The sequence below is a fragment of the Salvelinus sp. IW2-2015 genome, linkage group LG32 (genome assembly GCF_002910315.2).
Source record: "Salvelinus sp. IW2-2015 linkage group LG32, ASM291031v2, whole genome shotgun sequence".
In the NCBI taxonomy this organism is placed as follows: domain Eukaryota; kingdom Metazoa; phylum Chordata; class Actinopteri; order Salmoniformes; family Salmonidae; genus Salvelinus; species Salvelinus sp. IW2-2015.
Genome location: NC_036871.1, coordinates 22927996 through 22949951, shown reverse-complemented (window position 1 = coordinate 22949951; position 21956 = coordinate 22927996). Strand labels below are relative to the sequence as shown.

The 21956-nt window shown below is 42.6% G+C and overlaps 1 protein-coding gene across 9 annotated transcripts in view; it reads left to right on the top strand.

Annotated features, from left to right (window-relative positions):
* Positions 1-21956, top strand: part of LOC111956711 (catenin delta-2) — a 145832-nt gene that overhangs the window by 69583 nt on the left and 54293 nt on the right. For 6 of the 9 annotated variants that reach the window (XM_023977246.2, XM_023977249.2, XM_023977247.2 and 3 more), the window contains 6 exons: positions 7998-8032; positions 9056-9172; positions 12976-13121; positions 14407-14959; positions 15180-15317; positions 20912-21221. In XM_023977246.2, coding sequence (XP_023833014.1) covers positions 7998-8032; positions 9056-9172; positions 12976-13121; positions 14407-14959; positions 15180-15317; positions 20912-21221 — 1299 coding nt within the window. The remainder of the gene's footprint in view (positions 1-7997; positions 8033-9055; positions 9173-12975; positions 13122-14406; positions 14960-15179; positions 15318-20911; positions 21222-21956) is intronic. The other 3 variants (XM_023977248.2, XM_070436808.1, XM_023977244.2) reach the window with 2 other exon arrangements.

The following is a 21956-nucleotide window of genomic DNA, read 5'->3' as shown; positions in this document are numbered from 1 at the left end:
AGACTGTGTGATTCAGGCCTTCATGGTTGAATTGCTGCAAAGAAACCACTATGAAAGAACACCAATAATAAGAAGAGACTTGCTTGGACCAAGAAACACGAGCAATGGACATTAGACCGATGGAAATTTGTCCTTTGGTCTGGAGTCCAAATTGGAGATTTTTGGTTCCAACTGCCGTGTCTTTGTGAGACACAGAGTAGGTGAACGGATGATCTCCGCATGTGTATTTCCCACCGTAAAGCATGGAGGAGGTGTGAGGGTGCTTTGCTGGTGACACTGTCTGAGGCTACCACAGTATTCTGCAGCAATATGCCATCCCATCTGGTTTGGGCTTAGTGGGACTATCATTTGTTTTTCACAGGACAATGACCCAACACACCTCCAGGCTCAAGGGCTATTTGACCAAGAAGGAGAGTGATGGAGTGCTGCAACAGATGACCTGTCATCCACAATCCTTGACTTCAACCAAATTGAGATGGTTTGGGATGAGTCGGACCGCAGAGTGAAGGAAAAGCAGCCAACAAGTGCTCAGCATATGTGGGAACTTCTTCAAGACTGTTGGAAAAGTATTCCAGATGAAGCTGGTTGAGAGAATGCCAAGAGTGTGCAAAGCTGTCATCAAGGCAAAGAGTGGCTACTTTGAAGAAACTCAAATCTGAAATATATTTTGATTTGTTTAACACTTTTTTGGTTACCCCATGATTCCATATGTGTTTCATAGTTTTGATGTCTTCACTATTATTCTACAATGTAGAAAATAGTCAAAATAAATAAAAACCCTTGATTGAGTAGGTGTGTCAAAACATTTGACCAGTAATGTTCAAAAGAGTTTGGGTTCACTTAGAAATGTCCTTGTTTTTTGTCTATTAAAACAACATCAAATTGATCAGAAATACAGTGTAGACGTTGTTAATGTTGTAAATGACTATTGTAGTTGGAAATGGCAGATTTTTTAATAGAATATCTACTATCAATAGCTATATAGGCGTACAGAGGCCCATTATTAGCAACCATTACTCCTGTGTTCCAATGGCATGTTGTGTTAGCTAATCCAGGTTTATCATTTTAAAAAGCTAATTGATCATTAGAAAACCTTTTTGCAATTATGTTAGCACAGCTGATTAAAGAAGAAGTAAAACTGGCCTTCTTTAGACTAGTTGAGTATCTGGAGCATCAGCATTTGTGGGTTCGATTACAGGCTCAAAATGGCCAGATACAACAACTGAGCAAGAGGACAAGTACATTAGAGTGTCTAGTTTGAGAAACAGATGCCTCACAAGTCCTCAACTGGCAGCTTCATTAAATAGTACCCGCAAAACACCAGTCTCAACGTCAGCAGTGATGAAGGCGACTCCGGGATGCTGGCCTTCCTGGAGTCGGGAAGGCCAGTGCCTGTTCTTTTGCCCATCTTAATCTTTAATTTTTATTGGCCAGTCTGAGATATTGCTTTTTCTTTGCAGCTCTGCCTTGAAGGCCAGCATCCCGGAGTCGCCTCTTCACTGTTGACGTTGAGACTATACATTATTATTTTAATAGCAGTACCCTGTAAAGTCCATTATCAATCAATCAAGCAATCAATCACATTAATTTGTAAAGCCCTTTTTACATCAGCAGTTGTCACAAAGTGCTTATACAGAAACCGAGCCTACAACCCCAGAGAGCAAGCAATGCAGATGTAGAAGCGTGGTGGCTAGGAAAAACTCCCTTGACAGGCTGGAATCTGAGAAGAAACCTAGTGAGGAACCAGGCTCTGAGGAGTGGCCAGTCCTCTTTTGGCTGTGCCGAGTGGAAATTATAAGAGTACATGGTCATTAAGGCCAGATCGTTCTTCAAGATGTTCACACGTTCATAAATGACCAGCAGGGTCAAATAATAACCACAGTGGTTATAGAGGATGCAACAGGTGAGCACATCAGGAGTAAATGTCAGTTGGCTTTTCATTATACCTCTGAAGAGTATGAATTAGGCTGCTTAAGAAGGTTTGAATCATAAGCAACCTGCCTACATATTGTTGGAAGTACAATAGACCAACATAGCTACTATTGTAGGTCGAAGCTGTGTGCTGGAAAATCTTGGTAGAGCATGGGTGAAGTATGCATTGTGGTGCTCATGTGAATTTCCTTCATTTTTCGGGCTTCAGTCCAATGGCTACCTCTCACTTAAAGCTGCAATATGTAACTTTTTGGGTGACCTGACCAAATTCAAATATACATTTGTGTTATAGATCATTCTCATTGAAAGCAAGTCTAAGAGGCAGTAGATCTGTTCTATGTACACTATTTCTATGTGTAACCAATGTGAAATGGCTAGCTAGTTAGCGGTGGTGGGCGCTAATAGCGTTTCAATCGATGACATCACTCGCTCTGAGACCTTGAAGTAGTTGTTCCCCTTGCTCTGCAAGGGCCGCGGCTTTTGTGGAGCGATGGGTAACGATGCTTCGAGGGTGGCTGTTGTCGATGTGTGCAGAGGGTCCCTGGTTCGAGCCCAGGTAGGGTCAAGGAGAGGGACGGAAGCTATACTGTTACATTGGTGCCGTGACCCGATCACTGGTTGCTGCTGAAAAGGAGGAGGTCAAAAGGGGGGTGAGTGTAACCGATGTGAAATGGCTAGCTAGTTAGCGGTGGTGCGCGCTAATAGCGTTTCAATCGGTGACGTCACTCGCTCTGAGACCTTGAAGTAGTTGTTCCCCTTGCTCTGCAAGGGCTGTGGCTTTTGTGGAGCAATGGGTAACGATGCTTCGAGGGTGGCTGTGCTCAATGTGTGCAGAGGGTCCCTGGTTCGAGCCCAGGTAGGGGCGAGTAGAGGGACGGAAGCTATACTGTTATATATGCTTCCCATTCTTAAGTTTTGTTTTTGCATCTTTTACTTTTGTTTTTGTACACCAGCTGAAAATACAATATTGCTGGTTATGGAAAATATATTTCACAGCGGTTTAGATCGTACAATAATTCTCTACACTGTACTTGCTTGTTTTGTCACATAAAATGAAATTAGGCGAACTATTAGAATTTTAGCAACCAGGAAATGGCGGAGCAATTTCTGCATAGTGCATCTTTGAAACTTAGTTTTTTGTTTTTAATTGCTTCTATTTCTGTCGAGTCATGTCACTGTATATCCTAGTAGTTTTAGAGCTTAAGACTTGTAGACTGAGATGTAGGCCTAAAGGCATGCTATAGTTAAAAAAGTAGGGGGAAACTATTGAGGCTAACACAGGAGTGAGATAGGAGGTACTGGTTATTATCATCGATCCTTTCAGACCATCAGAGTGTCTCTGTGAGAGGCCACTCAAGCCCAACACACTGTCCCTCGTCCCTTTCCTCTCTTCCTCCCCTGCCCTGTGCCGGTGCGGTGCTGTATGTGTTTATTGTTCAATAAAGAACGGGTGATGAATAAGCACTTGCGGGCCGATGTTGAGCCCCTATTCGTTTTGTTTTCTCTGGCAATTCGTCACCCCACTGTAAACAGAGACAGCCTCACAATAGGAACTGTGAAGGAGAAATCAATGGGATGATTTAGCAGCTGCTACTTGGCCAAAGGGCCAGTGAATGACCATTTAGCCTAGTGATCACAGTGGCGGCTGAGCTCTGAGGCAGCTAGCTTTGGGCCGTGCCTTCCCTGTGACACTCTCACATTAATCATGTGATGGGGGACAGCAGATCCCGATACTCCACTCAAGCTCCCATTTCCAGTGACTCCATAGTTATGATTGTTGTTTGTGTGCTCCAGATCAGAGATAATCTCCCATCGATCCCAGTGTGGTTATCTGAGTCCATGTGACGGCCCTGGCTTAGCGACTACGTCAACATATCGCCCCATGAAAAGAATAAAGGCTGGCTGGCAGACGCAGCACTCTGTGCCAGTCTCTGCTCTGATGAGAGGGCAGCAGTTGTCAGTGGGGAGCCATTTTACCACCTGGAATAGTCATCCACTCATGTAGAATTAGAAATATAGCCTGTATAGAATTAAGCACCCCTGGCTGTAACCTGGCAGAATCAGGCCTCCATGAACAGCAGTGAGTTGCATTTCATTGTGATGTGTTAATAAATCTTCTTAGGGATAGCCCCTTTTTTTGTTTTCAATTGTAACCCCTTTTTTTGTTGTCAAATCTAACTGCCTGTAGCTCAGGCCCTGAAGCCAGGATATCCATATCCTTACCATATTCTTACCATTTGAAAGGAAACACTTTGAAGTTTGTGGAAATGTGAATTGAATGTTGGAGAATTTAACACAATAGATCTGGTAGAAGAAAATACAAAGAAAAAAACGACCATTTTTTTCTACCACAATCTTTGAAATGCAAGAGAAAGGTCCCAGTTCTAGCCATCACTCTGGTTGTAATTCCGATGGTGTACACAAGATGGCAGCAGTGTATGTGCAACGTTTCAGACGGATAACTTGAAGTATGAGCGAACTACATGACATTTTTTTTTATATATATATATATATATATTTTTTTTTTTTTTTTGAGGGGTGGATCAGCTTAATATTGCGGAAAGAATGTGTTTCCAATGTAATTGTCTGCATCATTTCCAATCCCCCATATTTTTTTGGGTATATATAATATCCATTCACGTATGCATACATATACACATATATACATACACATACCTACATAGACATACATACTTTTTTTAAAGAGTATACCTTTATTATTATTCCCTGCAAACCCTACCACCGATCCCCCAATTGGAGTAAACTGATAAACATTTCTGTTTTTACCTTCAATTTATACATCTTATACACATTTACAGACACAGTCTACTTTATAATAGTTTTCTCTTGTTTGTTCTTAGTCCTTCCTCTATTTCTGTTGTCCATCCAGTTTGATTTCCACTTGTAACTGTGCTATTTCACAATAGCTCCGCACCTTTACACATTTACAGATCCCGTATGCCCTACATTGTTTATCTTGTTATTAGTCCCACCCTTCAGCTCCACTCAACCTTTCCCATCTATCTTCCAACTCATCCATTTCGGATTTTTATTTGCCATATATTTTTCAGCTGTGCTGTGATGCTTCACAAAAGATTTGAATCTTCCTATTCTCATAGCTTCCACGGATTGTAAATAAAAAATAAACATTTTTGCTAAAATAATTATTATATTATTGATTGATTGACTATGGCTTTTCAAATCCCCCAGTATTGCTATCTGTAGCGTTAGTTCTACGCAAATGTTGCAATTCTTCAACCATTCCTGGACCTGTGACCAAAAACAAGCTACATGCGGACAATACCAAAAAAAATGGTCTAATGACTCTGCTCTCACATGACATTTAGTGTGAAGTCACCCAGTACATTTGGGCAAATCGTGAAGGAGACATTTGCATTTGTATTACATTTTTCAGAATATAGTCAAATCTGATTACTTGGACTTTGATTTAGCTTTTCCAGTATTAGTAGCCATATTATAAGTTCAACATTTGCAAAACAACCAGTTTTCATAACTTCATAACTCTGAATATTCTTATAATTTTTGTCCAAAAGGAAAGGCATGCTGTCGTACAAGGTTAGTAGCTACATTTTACGACATATACATGGATTCCAGATACTCCCGTAATGCCCGGGTCATTGGCTATCTAACTAGCTTTGTTTGACCCCGATTGGTGCTTATTTTAGTTAGAGTTAGACTTTTTAGTTAAAGTTAGAGTCGTTCAAGTGAAGACCGCCCGCGTCATCGATCTTTGACCAAATATGGTGTCCTATAGGATATACTACACCCCTAATGATATAGTGAAGTCTGTTACGTTCTAGGATCTCGAGGAATACATACGAACGTGATTTGACCGGTTGAAGCAAAGTTTAGGGTTAGATTTTAACAGATGCCTTTCTTTGCAAATTTAACAGGTGGAAATACAAATCATCGTGTATGCTATTGGACCTTTTTAGGATATGAAAAATTATTTTATCTAACAAAATGACACTTCATGTTATCTCTTGGACCTTTTGGAAGAGAATCAGAGCAAGATTTCAGAATGTAAGTCACATTTCACCTTCAGAGGTGAATTTATCAAACCTATAGCGGTTAGGAGCTCTCCTCAAACAATAGCTTGGCATTTTTTCGCAGTAATAGCTACTGTAAATTGGACAGTGCAGTTATATAGTGCAGTTAAAATACTTGTTGTATGGCAAATGAAAGATACACTGGTTCTTAATGCAACCGCTGTGTTAGATTTTTTTAAATAACTTTACCACAACATACAGCTTGGGTTATTGTGAGACAGTGCTCACCAACACGGCGGAGAATAGACATCAACATATTACACAGAAATACGAAATAACATCATAAATGTTGTCTTACTTTTGCTGAGCTTCCATCAGAATGTTGTACAAGGAGTCCTATTTCCAGAATAAATCGTTGTTTGGTTTTAGAATGTCCATTTCTTCTGTCGAATTCGCGCCACAATGCTAGCCAAGGTTGCTAACATTCCCATCCTCTTTGGCGCAAAGAACGGAAAACTCCAAAAGTCCCAATAAACGTTGAATAAACTGATAAAACTCGGTTGAAAAAAACCTACTTTATGATGTTATTATCATATGTATCAAATAAAATCAGAGCCGGAGATATTCGCCGTGTATACCGAACGCTTTTCAGAAGACAATGTCGAGGTCCCTCGCGCGCCTCGAAGACAAAGAAAATACCGGACCTGTCACTCCAAAAGCTCTTGTTCGGCCTCAGATCAAGCTAGACACCCCATTCCACCTTCCACTGCCTGTTGACATCTAGTGGAAGGCGTATGAAGTGCATGCATATCGATAAATAAAAGCCAGTTGAATAGGCAGGCCCTGAAACAGAGCTCGTTTCAGATTTTTCACTTCCTGTATGGAAGTTTGCTGCCAAATGAGTTCTGTTTAACTCACAGATATAATTCAAACGGTTGTAGAAACTTGAGAGTGTTTTCTATTCCAATAGTAATATAATATGCATATTGTATGATCTAGAACAGAGTACGAGGCCGTTTCATTTGGGCACGATTTTTTCCAAAGTGAAAACAGCGCCCCCGTATTGACAAGAAGTTAACAAGAATTTAATCTTTCAGCTGATATAAGACACTTATATGTAAAACATTTGTTGTTTCTCTAAAGTCTGCGATCGTGACACAAGGTGCTGCATGATTTACAACTGTCCCGTTGACGGGACGCCGATCCCTAAGAAGCTCTAGCTAGTGTTGCTTTCATGGCTACATTGTTAATATTTGTCACCCTCCTAGTGCTTCGGCGGAGGGGTGGGTGGCAGTTCTGAAGGGCAGGGGGAGGAGGGTGGGTGGTGGCTATGGGGGGCGGGAGAAAGGGGTCACTGGCGGCTCTGAAACTTGTTCTCTCCAGACCACGTGTCCCTTGTCTCTCTGGGTGGTGTGTTATCCACCTCCCTCACCTCACCCCTGGAGGGAGAACCCGTTCAGGCTTAGTGCTGGCTGGCTGGGCTGCTCTGACAGATGACCCCATGTTGACCAGAGGAAGGGAGGAAGGGATCCCTTTAGTCATCCCCACTCCCATTGTGCTCTGCTCTACAGTACTGTAGCCTAGTTACACCACACACACAGAAAGACCGATAGTTAGACAGCCAGACAGACGACAGACAGACAGACAGACAGACAGGACAGACAGACAGACAGACAGACAGACAGACAGCCACAGGACAGGACAGACAGACAGACAGACAGACAGACAGACAGACAGACAGACAGACAGACAGACAGACAGACAGACAGACAGACAGACAGACAGACAGAGCCAAGTGTTACTTTAGCAGCATCTCACCCAAACCATAATCTCTCACTAAGTGGGGGAATTGTCATTGTGAGGTACAAATGTATTACAGTTACTGTGAGTTTATGTGGATGTGTATAGAATTTAATTCATGGTAAATAAATGGATGAAAATGTTCCAGTCATCAGGTAGTGCTCAAGGCTGGGGCATTAGGATGCTACGGCAGAGGAAAATGAAGGTTTGCTGTTTTTCTATTCTGACCATGATCTGTTTCTTTCTCTCTTTCAGTTCAGCAGATGAGAAGTTTCGCTGGAATAACCAAGGTACGTACATTGTACTAAATCCTGCACCAATGCATCTTGTTCTATATTATGTGACAGAGCATGCGGAAACCTCAGTGGAATTGTGTACATTGTAATGATAGGTGCATCTTGGGGGTGGAGTGGAGTGGACCATGCCTCACTCCTACATCTGGACAGTTGTCATAATTTGTCAGACAGAACAGCAACAGAGCTGTCTGTCCAGTGTGAAATATGGACATCTAGTTGAGACTAGATTGATGGGCTTCGAGCAAAGTATGAACCACAGACCACAGCCTTTTCTTCTAAAGTATCAAACACAGGTAGTTTAGGATTTGATTGAAGCAGTGCTAAAAGATTTATGACTGCAAGTCATGTTCAGGATTCTGCTTCCCTTAGTCATTTACTCCATGAAAGTTCCACTGATTTATATGACCTTTTAGTCACTTAGCAAATGCTCTTATCCAGAGCGACTTACGGTAGTGACGCATACATTTTCGCATTGGTCTACCATGGAAATGGAACCCACAACCTTGGCGTTGCAAGTGCCATGCTCTACCAACTGAGCCACACGGGACCGATGGATGAGTTTAGAAATGTTTGGGATGAGTTTAGGAATGTTGCACAAGCATAATTATCCATGAGTTAAAACGCTAATAATCATCCTTATACGGTAGAGGACTAAGTGTCTACTGCTAGTAGCCTCAGCCTCTATACCTGCCGCTATAGAAGAGAGATTAATGCGGATCTTAACCCTCTTGTGTAAGGCTTTATCCCTTGGCACTGTTTGCCAAACTGAAGACAGAGGACAAGTATGTCCGTTTCTGTAGGCACGAACAGACAGATAGACAAGGAGACGGTACAGCACGGCAGAGACACATTTCAGTAAATAGTGAAGCTACATAGCTTTTGGTTTATCTAGCATGGTCACTACCACTTTGCCGTCAGTGTGCCTGTAGTAAACCTCAGCTGCTTGTAAACTTTTGACTATTTGTGAGGTAACAGGACAATAATCCTGCTTCTCCATTCATTGCTGTGTCTCCACAGACGGACAGAAGGACATAGAGGAGGAACTGACGACTGGCTTGGAGCTGGTGGACTCCTGCATTAGGTCACTCCAGGAATCTGGGATCCTTGACTCCCAGGAATTCTCCACAGGTGACAGTAAGGACGCTCCTTACGTTATACAGTGCAGATCATTTTTTTATATATTAAAACATACCATCTACTTGCAGTGAAGCCGATTTACATTACATTCAGTCATCTAACAGACTCCCATCCGGAGCGACCCACAGAAACAACCAGGGTCAACACCCTTCTCAAGGGCACGTCGACAGATCTCACACAATTTTAGATATACATTGAATGTCGCCTTTTTCAAAAGTTGAAACGTGAATAAAAATGTTGATTTCCAAGCTGAAAGACATTGTATCCTTACTATACCAAGTATGTGGACACCTGCTTGTCGAACATCCCCTTCCAAAATCATGGGCATTAATATGTAGTTGGTCCCCCCCTTTGCTGCTATAACAGCCTCCATTCTTCTGGGAAGGCTTTCCACTAGATGTTGGAATATTGCTGAATATTAGTGAGGTCGGGCACTGATGTTAGGCGATTAGGACTGGCTCGCAGTCGGCGTTCCAATTCATCCCAAAGGTGTTCGATGAGATTGAGGTCAGGGCTCTGTGCAGGCCAGTCAAGTTCTTCCACACCGATCTAGACAAACTATTTCTGTATGGACCTCATTTTGTACACCGGGGCATTGTCATGCTGAAACAGAAAAAGACTTTCCCCAAACTGTTGCCATTAAGTTGGAAGCACAGAATGGTCTATAACGTAATTGTATCCTGTATCGTTAAGATTTCCCTACACTGGAACTAAGGGGCCTAGCCGGAACCATGAAAAACAGCCCCAGACCAATATTCCTCATCCACCAAACTTTACAGTTGGCACTATGCATTGGGGCAGGTAACGTTCTCCTGTCATCCGACAAACCCAGATTCGTCGGTCGGACTGCCAGATGGTGAAGTGTGATTCATCACTCCAGAGAACATGTTTCCACTGCTCCAAAGTCCAATGGTGGCGAGCTTTCCACCACTCCAGCTGACACTTGGCATTGCACATGGTGATCTTAGGCTGTGTGCGGCTGCTCGGCCATGGAGACCCATTTCATGATGATCCACGAACAGTTCTTGTGCTGACGTTGCTTCCATGGACAGTTTGGAACTCGGTAGTGAGTGTTGCAACTGGCGGTCCCGTTCTGTGAGCTTGTGTGGCCTACCACTTTGCGGCTGAGCCGTTGTTGCTCCTAGACGTTTCCACTTCACAATAACAGCACTTACAGTTGACCGGGGCAGCTCTAGCAGTGCAGAAATTTGACAAACTGACTTGTTGGAAAGGTGGCATCCTATGATGGTGCCATGTTGAAAGTCACTGAACTCTTCAGTAAGGCCATTCTACTGCCAATGTTTGTCTATGGATCTTGCATGGCTGTGGCTCGATTTTATATACCTGTCAACAACGGGTGTGGCTGAAATAGCCAAAATCCACTAATTTGAAGGGGTGTCCACATACTTTTGCCTATATATAGTGTATTTTAGAATTCATGAATTCACTAGAAATAGACAAATATCATGTCGTCCCAAATGAAACAGGCAGGAAGATATTGTTCAAGCCAACACAAATAGCATAAGTTCACTGCAACACTTTTTATGCTTATCAATAGTCTAAATGTCAAGAAAAATGTCAAAAATGATCTATACAAAATCAACCAGATACAGAAATGCTCGGTGATAGGATCTTTCTCTTTCTCTTTTAGCACTGAGTGATGTCAATGACTGTGAACGTTTCAATCAGGAACTAGATAACGCAGGTGTTCAAGTCTCTTATCACGTTTGCTTTCTGCATTCAAAACAGTTGTTTTCCCTTTTCTTCTGATCCCAAATGCCCTCACTTCATTTGATCCAAGCAATGATCTTCATCTTTTTACTATGAGCTACTAAGAGAGTATTAGCTGTCAGGAGAGATTCAGCGTATGTCAAGGGTTTGATATGGAAATGATGTCTCGCCGAGGCGTCTGCAGCTTCCTTTGAGCACAGCAGAGTACACATGTGTACGAGGAATATGGTTTCAAATCAGCCACTACAAAGCAATCACATTCATATTCAATGTGCTGAAAAGAGCAGAGAGTTTTTTGGGGCTAGAAAGAAAGAACATATGCAGATAGTATATGCTGTCTGTGTGTGTGTGTGTGTGTGTGTCTGTATTTCTATGTGTGTATGTACGTACGGTCGTGTGCGTGCGTACATGCGTGTRTGTCATAGACTGTGTTTGCACGTGCACTGCACACTACATTCCCTCTCTATCAGTTAGGCTAAAAATAGCGTCTTGATGAAAAATGGAAATGTGTTATAGACTAGATGAATTAAAGGAGCCACTCCCTGCATATTTAAAGCACCCTGAGCGACCACCTTCCCAGGGATATTCCTCTGGACTGCTGGACTACTTTACTTTACCACACACACACACACACACACACACACACACACACACACACACACACACACACACACACACACGGACTCTTCTAAGAAGGCCCCTGTAGTATTCACTTAACTTCCAGATATCCTCAACCAAAAACTCGATACCATTGACATGATTATGTATTTATGAAATACTCAACTACTTAAATGCTCCAATGCACATATGTAACAGTATGAAGTTGTTGCAGAAACATTTCTGTGGTCATTTTCATACAGCGCTATTAGATAAATGTCACAAAATAAATAATATAGAGTCACTTACGACAGCATTTTCAGTGCTAGTTACAGTCATAATTTTCATAATGAGCTAGCTCACTTTTCCTGAATGAAAATGATGGCGGTATGTGCAGTGCGTGTTCTCGTGTGTTTGTGTGTGTGTGTGTGGTGTGGGGGGGGGGGATGACAAGAGAGAGAGAGAGATGCTTGTGTGTGTGTGTTTGCGTGCGCATGTGTGTGACAAAGGCAGTCATCGGGCCAGTTACTCCACGCTAATGTGAAAATGAGGTGGGTGTTGCCAGAACAACATGGATGTGAGAGTAAACACAGAGGAAGGTGTGAAGGCAGTCAAGGGAGGAAGCCTCACTGACCTGAGAGCGGTGTAGAGCACTGAAACAGGTCACACGGAAACAGGTTCCCAGCATTTTATTTAATGACACGCACAGTACTCACAGCTATGTTGCTGAAGATAGTGTGCTATTATACTGTAGTGTGGAGTAAATTGTATTTATTTTTGTGTAAAGTAATTATATTTTTGATTTACAACACTGTGGCTAATATACAGTATATAATACAATATACTGCATAATATTGCCTGGGTAATGTAATGAAAATGTAGGCCTATGGAAATAAAATGCTGATGTTAGTGTTACTATTTGAATTGAATGCTAACTGTGCTGTTATTTACAGGAGTTCTGGCAAAGCACAAAAATGCAGGTCAGCGTTAGTTTTTCTGCATGCTATTGAAATTACCCGTACGAGAGTAGTGAGGCCCAGACAACTCTGTAGTCTGATTATTTTTATTGTCGGCCTCATTCTGCACCACTTGTGCTCAGTGACTCCCAATTCCTCCTGATCCATTATACATGCTCTCCCTTTTTCCCTCTCTGCCTCTCTGGGTCTGAAAGAGGGAGAGAGACAGAGGGAGAGAGACAGAGAGAGAGAGACAGAGAGAGAGAGACAGAGAGAGAGAGACAGAGGGAGGGAGAGAGAGAGAGGCAGAGAGAGAGGCAGGTAGATAGAAAGGTACAGAGAGACTGGGAGAGTGGGAGAGAGAGACTGGGAGAGAGACTGGGAGAGAGATACTGAAAGAGAGAGTGAGAGAGTGATGGATGCAGAGAGGCAGAGGAGAAAGAGAGTGTGGGGGATACAGACACAGAGGGTAAGAGGTTGTCTCAATATTTCAGCTCCACTCTCCTTCTAAAACAGGACAAGGCCTGCTATCCCAGAGTGCACTTAAGCTCAACAATCAGGATGGAACACTCCCTTACCCAGCCGGTTACCACAGCAACCAGATACTAGAGGCCCCACCCCGCGGGGGCCAGGTGGGAGGAGCAATCCACAGTTACAACCAGGTGGGTGAGATTTATGATGTGTCCCAAATGGCACCATATTCCCTATATACAGTAGTGCACTTGTTTTAGAGCCCTGGTCAAAAGTAATGGACTATATAAGCAATAGAGTGCCATTTGGAACAGGCTCTTAGATTGCCAAGGTCAAAGATAATTTAGCCTTTTCGCTGTATAGTCTGGATTTCAAGATGGCATGTGATCTAGGTGGAAGATTAGATTAGTTTAGTTTATTACTCACATGCACAGGGTCGCACTCGCAGATATATTTGCAGGGTACAGTGAAATTCTTAAGCTCTGAGCTCCAACAGTGCGGGTCAAAAAGAGATGTAAATGAAACAATAATAAAAAATATTTAAAAAATAATAATAATATATACATACAGTTAGCTCCAATTTGGGACAGTGACACATTTTTTGCGGTTTTGGCTCTGTACTCCAGCACTTTGGATTTTAAATTATAAAATGACTATGAAGTTAAAGTTCAGACTGTCAGCTTTAATTTGAGGGTATTTTCATCCGTATCAGGTGAACCGTTTAGAAATTACAGCACTTTTTGTACATAGTCCCCCATCAAGCTTGTGACTACAAACTTGTTGGATGCATTTGCTGTTTGTTCTGGTTGTTTTTCTGATTATTTTGTGCCCAATAGAAATGAATGGTAAATAATGTATTGTCATTTTTTATTGTAAATAATAATATAATATGTTTCTAAACACTTTGAGGATGATACCCTGATTACGGATAATCCTCAATGAATCATGAATAATGGTAAATGAGAAGTTTACAAAAAATGTTAACCTCCCATGTTATTGTAATGGTGAGAGGTTAGCATGTCTTGGGGGTATGATATTTGTGCGTCTGTAACTTTCTCACTCATCATTATTCACAATTCATTCAGGGCTATCCATAATCATGGAAGCATCCACATTAATGTAGAAGTGATAGAAACATATTATATTCTTATTGACATTAAAAGTGTCAAGTTACGCAATACTTTTGGTCTCCTAAAATGTGGGGACTATGTACAAAAAATGCTGTAATTTCTAAATGATATGGATGAAAATACCCTAAAACTAAATTTGACAGCACTTTAACCTCATAGCCATTGTATCATTTCAAATCCAAAGTACTGGAGTGCAGAGCCTTAACAGCAACAAATGTGTCACTGCCCCAATACCTTTGGAGCTCACTATATTTACAGCTGTAACAATGATACATGTCCATTGGGGGTTGGGAACAGAGTAAATGTCAGTTAAAACAATAATAAGGTTCTTCCTGTGTTTCTCCAGGTGACATCTAGCCGTGCAGCCCAGCTGGCTGCCAGTGTAGACTCCTCCCAGTCCCAGTGCAGAGATAGAGAGTCGTTTGCCCAGAGCCATGGCAGCGCCTTCCACATGCCTGACGCCCCACCCACTCCTTCCATGTACTACTCTTGCTCCACCCTGCCTGCCCAACGCGTGAGCTCCCCCCACTCCATACAGGCCGTGGGCTCGCCCACCAAGCTCCAGCGCCTTGGCTCAGCCTCCGACATGCCCAGCTACGCCACCCTGCAGCGGGTCTCCTCGCCCAAGCAGTCCCCCAGCCGGCTGGCAAAGTCCTACAGCACCAGCTCCCCCATAAACATGGTGGTGGGGTCTGCCGGGCTGTCCTCCACGTCTCCACTGCACATGGCCTCTTCAGGCAATGCCTCGGGTTCGTCCCCTCTCCATCAGTTCAGCTCCACTGTGGGTAACTACGCCACCCTGTCCCCCAGCAAGCGCATGCAGCACTCCTCCGACCAGTACAAGATCTCCCACGAGCTCTACGCCAACGCCACCCTCGGGAGGCCTGGCAGCTTGGCAGGTGGGTTCACATGATCAGACAGAGAGATAATATCTTTATATATATTATGTCTAAAATTGTGTTTTTCCTATGAGTTCAGCAGTCTATTTATTGATAAATAAATATTCTCTCAAATTGTTTTAAATGCTGTAGTTAATAGGCTTGATAATACTAGATGTTGTTATTAACCATGTTTGGAATCAATTAACAATGTTTCCTGTGTTTGTGTTGTGGTGTTCAGGGTCCAGAGGCTCCTACAGCAGCCAACACAGTCACCTGGGCTCAGAGCTGCGACCTCTCCAGTCTCCTGAGCACCACATTGACCCCATCTACGAGGACAGGGTCTACCAGAAGCCCTCTCTCAGGAATCAGAACCAGGGTGAGTCAGCTGGTCCGGAGCCCCTGCCCCGCAGCACTGGGCATCCCCTTATATTTTACTATAACTTTGTGGCTTTCTCACTTCTTAACACTTAACTTCTTAAGTGTTATTGTTTCACAGTAGGTTATAGGGGGTTATCATTCAATGTGAGGTTCAAGAGGCAAAAGCATTTTCAGATAGCTGCTAATCTTTTATTGGCTCTTTGAGGTTCTGAGTCAGCACTGGATTAATCCTTGATAGGAGAAATTACTCAATGCAACAAAAAATTGTATAACGTCAGAATTAGATGGGAATCAAGCAAACACAACAAGCCAAAAAGGTAAGGAAGCAGGAATTTCAACAGTCAATGCCCCACATTTAGCTTATCATTCAGGTAGAACTCAGAAGATGGGCCTTTAAACTGTGGTTTTCCTGCAAATAACACTAATGATTAAAAAAAAGTGGATTTTTATCGCTCCATCAGATTGTTTAGCTTATCTACATTTTTCAGTTCAGGTATGCAAATCCGATTAGTATCTTGATGGCAATTTGTTTTGTAGTCACAGATCATTAGATATTAGACAGAAATTAATCTCAATTAATCTCACAGGATTTATGCTCAAGCATTGAAAACTGAGTCTGAGGCACCCACCACGGTCAAATTCACTCAACAGTATTTAGCCTAATACTTTCTTTAATGAGCATGTGTATCCCCTCCACAGAATTTCCGCCTCACTTCACTGCATATGATCAAATCCTACTATACGATCTGAAATGCTTTAGGAAATTGGAGTTATGATATTGCTTCCTGTTTGTAAAGAATGCAGGCTACTATATGAAAGACCGGAGGGGATACCATGATTCTTCCTGGTGTTTTATTGAGCATGGGTTGAGATGGTACAGATTGTCCATGAAGGCTGTTATATCATATCCTCACAGCCAGTACTGTATCCCTCCTCTGCTGATTCTCAACCTAATCTTTCACCTCCTTTTAGCCCTTCTCACACTGTATGTAGGATTCTGTCTTTTACGATTATTGTGTCACACTGCAGGTTGGTATTTATTGTCATTAATCTTGCCATGGAGGCAGCTGTGCAGAGTGGTCACTAGCTGGCACAGCCACAAAGTCATAATATCTGATTTTAAACCTAACCCTAACCTTGGCCACACTACTAACCCTAATGCCTATCCCTAAACTAAAATGAAGACCAAAAAGCACATTTTTGTTTTGCTGAATTTTTACGACATAACCAATTTAGAGTATTTGATCTGCGCATGTGCCAGCACCAGCAGCGCAAGCCTCTGTGCTTATGCGCTAGTGAAGTGAGTTCGGAAAAACTGAAAGTATGCATCTTAGAAATTGTTATCACATATAAAGTTTGTATGTCAGAGGCTTCCCAAAAATAACGTGGTAGAAGGTAATTCTTATCAATTTTGTGCATTTATCAAAATCCCATCAGGTAGCCTGATTTTGGTTTATGTCCATGTAAACAAGATTATTAGGGAAATCGTTCTTCTGGCAAAGCATGTAAATGTTTAAATCAAACTATTATATTAATCTAGCTATTCACAGGTGCTGGCCCTGTTCGTATTGGGCCTGTTCCTTCCGGACCTGTTCCTTCTGGTAGTGGTGATCCTAACTGACCTAAGACAGGACATTTTTATTAGGATTAAATGTCAGGMATTGTGAAAAACTGAGTTTAAATGTAGTTGGCTACGGTGTATGTGAACTTCCGACTTCAACTGTATTATTAAGATTATCCTACCAACGGGACATTAAAAACTGTAACATCTTATGTTTCAACGAGACGTGGCTGAACTAAGAAATGAACAATATAGAGCTGGCGGGATTTTCCATACACCGGCAGAACAGAGACGCTACCTCTGGTAAGACGAGGGGTGGGGGTGTGTGTCTTTTTGTCAATAACAGCTGGTGCACGATGTCAAATATTAAAGAAGTCTCGAGGTATTGCTCGCCTGAGGTAGAGTACCTTATGATAAGTTGCCGACCACACTATCTACCAAGAGAGTACTCATCTGTATTATTCGTAGCCGTCTATTTACCAGCATTTCACGTGCAACCAGGGAAAAAATTATCCTAGACCATCTTTACTCCACACACAGAGATGCATAGAAAGCACTCACAGGCCCTCCATTTGGCAAATCTGACCACAATTCTATCCTCCTGATCCCTGATTACAAGCAAAAACTAAAGCAGGAAGTACCAGTGACTCGCTCAATACGGAAGTGGTCAGAAGACACAGATGCTACACTACAGGACTGTTTTGCTAGCACAGACTGGAATATGTTCCGGGATTCATCCAATGGCATTGAGGAATACACCACCTCAGTCATTGGCTTCATCAATAAGTGCATCGATGACGTCGTCCCCACAGTGACTCTACATACATATCCCAACCAGAAGCCATGGATTACAAGCAACATCCGCATGGAGCTAAAGGCTAGAGCTGCCGCTTTCAAGGAGCGGGAGACTAATCTGGACACTTATAAGAAATCCCGCTATGCCCTCAGACGAACCATCAAACAAGCAAAGCATCAATACAGAATTAAGATTGAATCCTACTACACCGGCTCTGACGCTCGTCAGATGTGGCAGGGCTTTAAAACTATTACGGACTACAAAGGGAAACCCAGACGCGAGCTGCCCAGTGACACGAGCCTACCAGACGAGCTAAATGCCTTTTATGCTCGCTTCGAGGCAAGCAACACTGAAGCATGCATGAGAGCACCAGCTGTTCTGGATGACTGTGTGATAACGCTCTCGGTAGCCGATGTGAACAAAACCTTTAAACAGGTCAACATTCACAAAGCCGCTGGGCCAGACGGATTACCAGGACGTGTGCTCAAAGCATGCGCGGACCAACTTACAAGTGTCTTCACTGACATTTTCAACCTTTCCCTGACCGAGTCTGTAATACCTATCATGGTTCAAACATACCAAGACAGTCATGAAGAGGGCACGACAAAACCTATTCCCCCTCAGGAGACTGAAAAGATTTGGCATGGGTCCTCAGATCCTAAAAAGGTTCTATAGCTGCACCATCGAGAGCATCCTGTCCGGTTGCATCACCGCCTGGTATGGCAACTGCTCGGCATCTGACCATAAGGCACTACAAAGGGTAGTGCGAACGGCCCAGTATATCACTGGGGCCAAGCTTCCTGCCATCCAGGACCTATATAATAGGCGGTGTTAGAGGAGAGCCCATAAAATTGTTAGAGACTCCAGTCACCCAAGTTATAGACTGTTTTCTCTGCTACCGCACGGCAAGCGGTACCAGAGCACCAAGTCTAGTACCACTGCACACTGACTCGGTACCGGTGCCCCCTGTATATAGCCTCGTTATTCTTATTGTGTTACTTTTTATTATTACTTTTTATTTTAGCCTACTTGGTAAATATTTTCTTCTTCTTGTGGCATGTTGCAAATTAAGTTTGATTTGGTTTTGATCTGGGTGTCCTCTTGGACAATAAGCTTCAGTGGAGTAAATGTACAGACCTGATTTACAAAAAGAGTCACAGAGACTGTACTTTCTCAAAAAGCTGGAATCTTTTAATGTTAATTGTATGATACTGACTCTGTTTTACAAATCTTTCATTGAGAGTATTTTAACTTTTTGTATTGTTTGTTGGTTTGGCAATTCCACTGTCAGAAATATGCTGAGAAGGATTATCACCACAGAAAGCAAGGTACTTGGAGTCAAACAGACAGGCCTGGATGAGATCTTTAAGGTCAGGGCCCTCCGCAAGGTTCACAAAATAATTTTAGTGTCACGGCCGTCGTAAGAAGTAGACCAAAGCGCAGCGTGAGCGTACATATTCCTTTTATTAGGATGACGCAAATCAAAACAATAAACAATACAAAAACAACCGTGAAGCTTAAGGCTAAGTGCCACTAACAAAGTTAACTTCACACACTGAAAGGAGGGAAAAGGGCTACCTAAGTATGGTTCCCAATCAGAGACAACGATAGACAGCTGTCCCTGATTGAGAACCATACCCGGCCAAAACATAGAAATACAAAATCATAGAAAACAAAAACATAGAATGCCCACCCCAAATCACACCCTGACCAAACCAAATAGAGACATAAAAAGGCTCTCTAAGGTCAGGGTATGACATTTAGACCCAAGCCACCCCCTGTACTCGGACTTTGAACTACTATCCTCTGGGCACAGGTATAGGGCACCCCTGGCAGGAAAAAGAGAACTAGACAATAATTTGTGCCAGGTGTGATATCCCTCCTAAATAGCTCAGGCTAATGTTCCTATCGACCCAGTAAGGCCAGCAGGCTAGTCTCTTTTTATTGGTATGTAACTGTTATGAAAGTTGTATTTTCAATGTGTTTTGTTATTTAAACGCCACTTTAAACGTGTACATGACACTGCAACAACATTTCCCCATGGGGACAATAAAGTCAGTAAAGAATTGAGGTTCTTCTGAGGGCAAAAGGGGGTGAAACTCAATATTAGCTTCCTAATGTTTTGTACACTCAGTGTAAAACGTTTATCCAACCAAAGTACAACTGAGAACTGCCCAGGTGGGGAGTTTCATGTGTGGAGCCTAGGTCATGGCTGCCAGGGAGGCGGGTGCAGTGTAAAAGCTGCTACACTGTAACTCTATTTACCTCTCACTCTGTGTTAAACTGACAGGCAGGCAGGGCTCCCTAGAGATATATAGAGGGCTTCTTCCACATGATCATGATTAGCAGTAGCAGCAGCTCTATCCTGACCAGGGAATGCAGCACAGTAGTATGCAGCCCTATAGTGATACATACCTCAGAGATAAATGGCAATGAGTGAAAGAATGGTGTCTCATCCCATGGCTTTGCTCAAGCAAAAAAAATTATATGTTCAGAATAACATTGACTTCTAACTATTATGTTGGCCTCACAGTGATTCTAACCTAATACATGTCATACATTTTTCCTGAAAAGGGATCTTTTCAGACAGAGAAATTACTTTTCAGAGGCCTCCATTGGACTTTGTTTGACACGAAATCGTTAGCCATTCACCGCTGTCTTCCATGAATTCTTCTGAAATTCATTTTAACCAACACAATACTGTCTGGAAATTAAGGTGTTCTGTGTTTAAGATCATGTTCAATGCTCCTCATGGTAGATTATGAAAACACAAAGTTAGTAAAAAAATACATTTCACAATAAACTGACTGCCTAAGGTCTTTTCAGTGTTCAGAGAGAGGTACATCTGTTGTGTTCTATTGGAGTAAATAATCATTAATCTACAGAATGCCTACTTTTTCTTCTTCTGGCCATTTGTCAATTATGTGTTTATCTAACTGTAATTTGACAAAGTGACATTTAGTGCATTCATCATAATTCATACAGGATAAATGTACTGAAAGTTATGAAATGTACCGGAATTTTTTGTGACACGGTATGTTTTTCTATGTTTTGTTTTCTTATAGTTCTTGGCAGAGGCTGCCATGGGAAGTATTGAAACATTAATTAAATGAATGATCCTTTCTGTCTTTCTTTTGATTTTGCTTTCACCCTCTTCTTCCCCTCCTCTTATTTCTCTGGTGTTTGGTTGTTCTGTTTCTCTTCTCACTGTGTGCTCGCTCATTCCTCTGCCTAGACCCAGTAAACCAGTTTTGTGAAGAGGTCCTGAACTTTCTGCTCTGTCCCTACTTCCCTCCTGCCGTAGCCCCATCTTCCCCTGGTGTTGACTCCATCCCCTTGCAGCGTACAGGCAGCCAGAACGCCTCAGGCACTTTGCCCTACCAGAGAAGCAGCTTTGCCACTGGCTCGGACTACGCCAACCCGTACCGCACCCTCCAGTTCTGCCCGACCACCGAGTCTCCCTACAGCAAGTCTGGCCCTGTGCTGCCCCCGGAGGCCGCACTGGCCCGCTCACCTTCTGTTGACAGCATCCAGAAGGATCCCAGGTGAGTGTCACTATAGCGCTGTTTTTTATAACACCTCACCTCTCCTTCAGTCAGACCACTGAATATAAAGCACACATCCACATCACATCACTGCCTACCAGTCGCTCCCCTGTTTGGCCTGTCGGTACCACTACGCCTTGAATGACACAGCCACTGTTTTCTGGAGGGCACATGAAGCTTGTTAAACATCACCTTCCTTCACCTTGTGTTGTTTAAACTTTTACTTGTGTGTGTGTGTCTGTCTGGGCTGTGTGTGTGTGTGTGTGTGTGTGTGTGTGTGTGTGTGTGTGTGTGTGTGAGTTAAAGCTGGTCACAAATGGGTCTTCCAATGGACAATAACCCCAAGCATACTTCCAAAGTTCTGGCAAAATGGCTTAAGGACAACAAAGTCAAGGTATTGGCATGGCCATCACAAAGCCCTGACTCAATCCAATCCCATAGAAATGTGTGGCAGAACTGAAAAAGCGTGTGCGAGCAAGGAGGCCTACAAACCTGACTCAGTTACACCAGCTCTGTCAGGAGGAATGGTCCAAAATTCACCCAACTTATTGTGGGCTTGTGGAAAGCTACCGAAAACATTTGACCCAAGTTAAACAATTTAAAGGCAATGTTACCAAATACTAATTGAGTGTATGTAAACTTCTGACCCACTGGGAATGTGATGAAAGAAATAAAATCTGAAATAAATCATGCTTTCTATTATTATTCTGACATTTCACATTCATAAAATAAAGT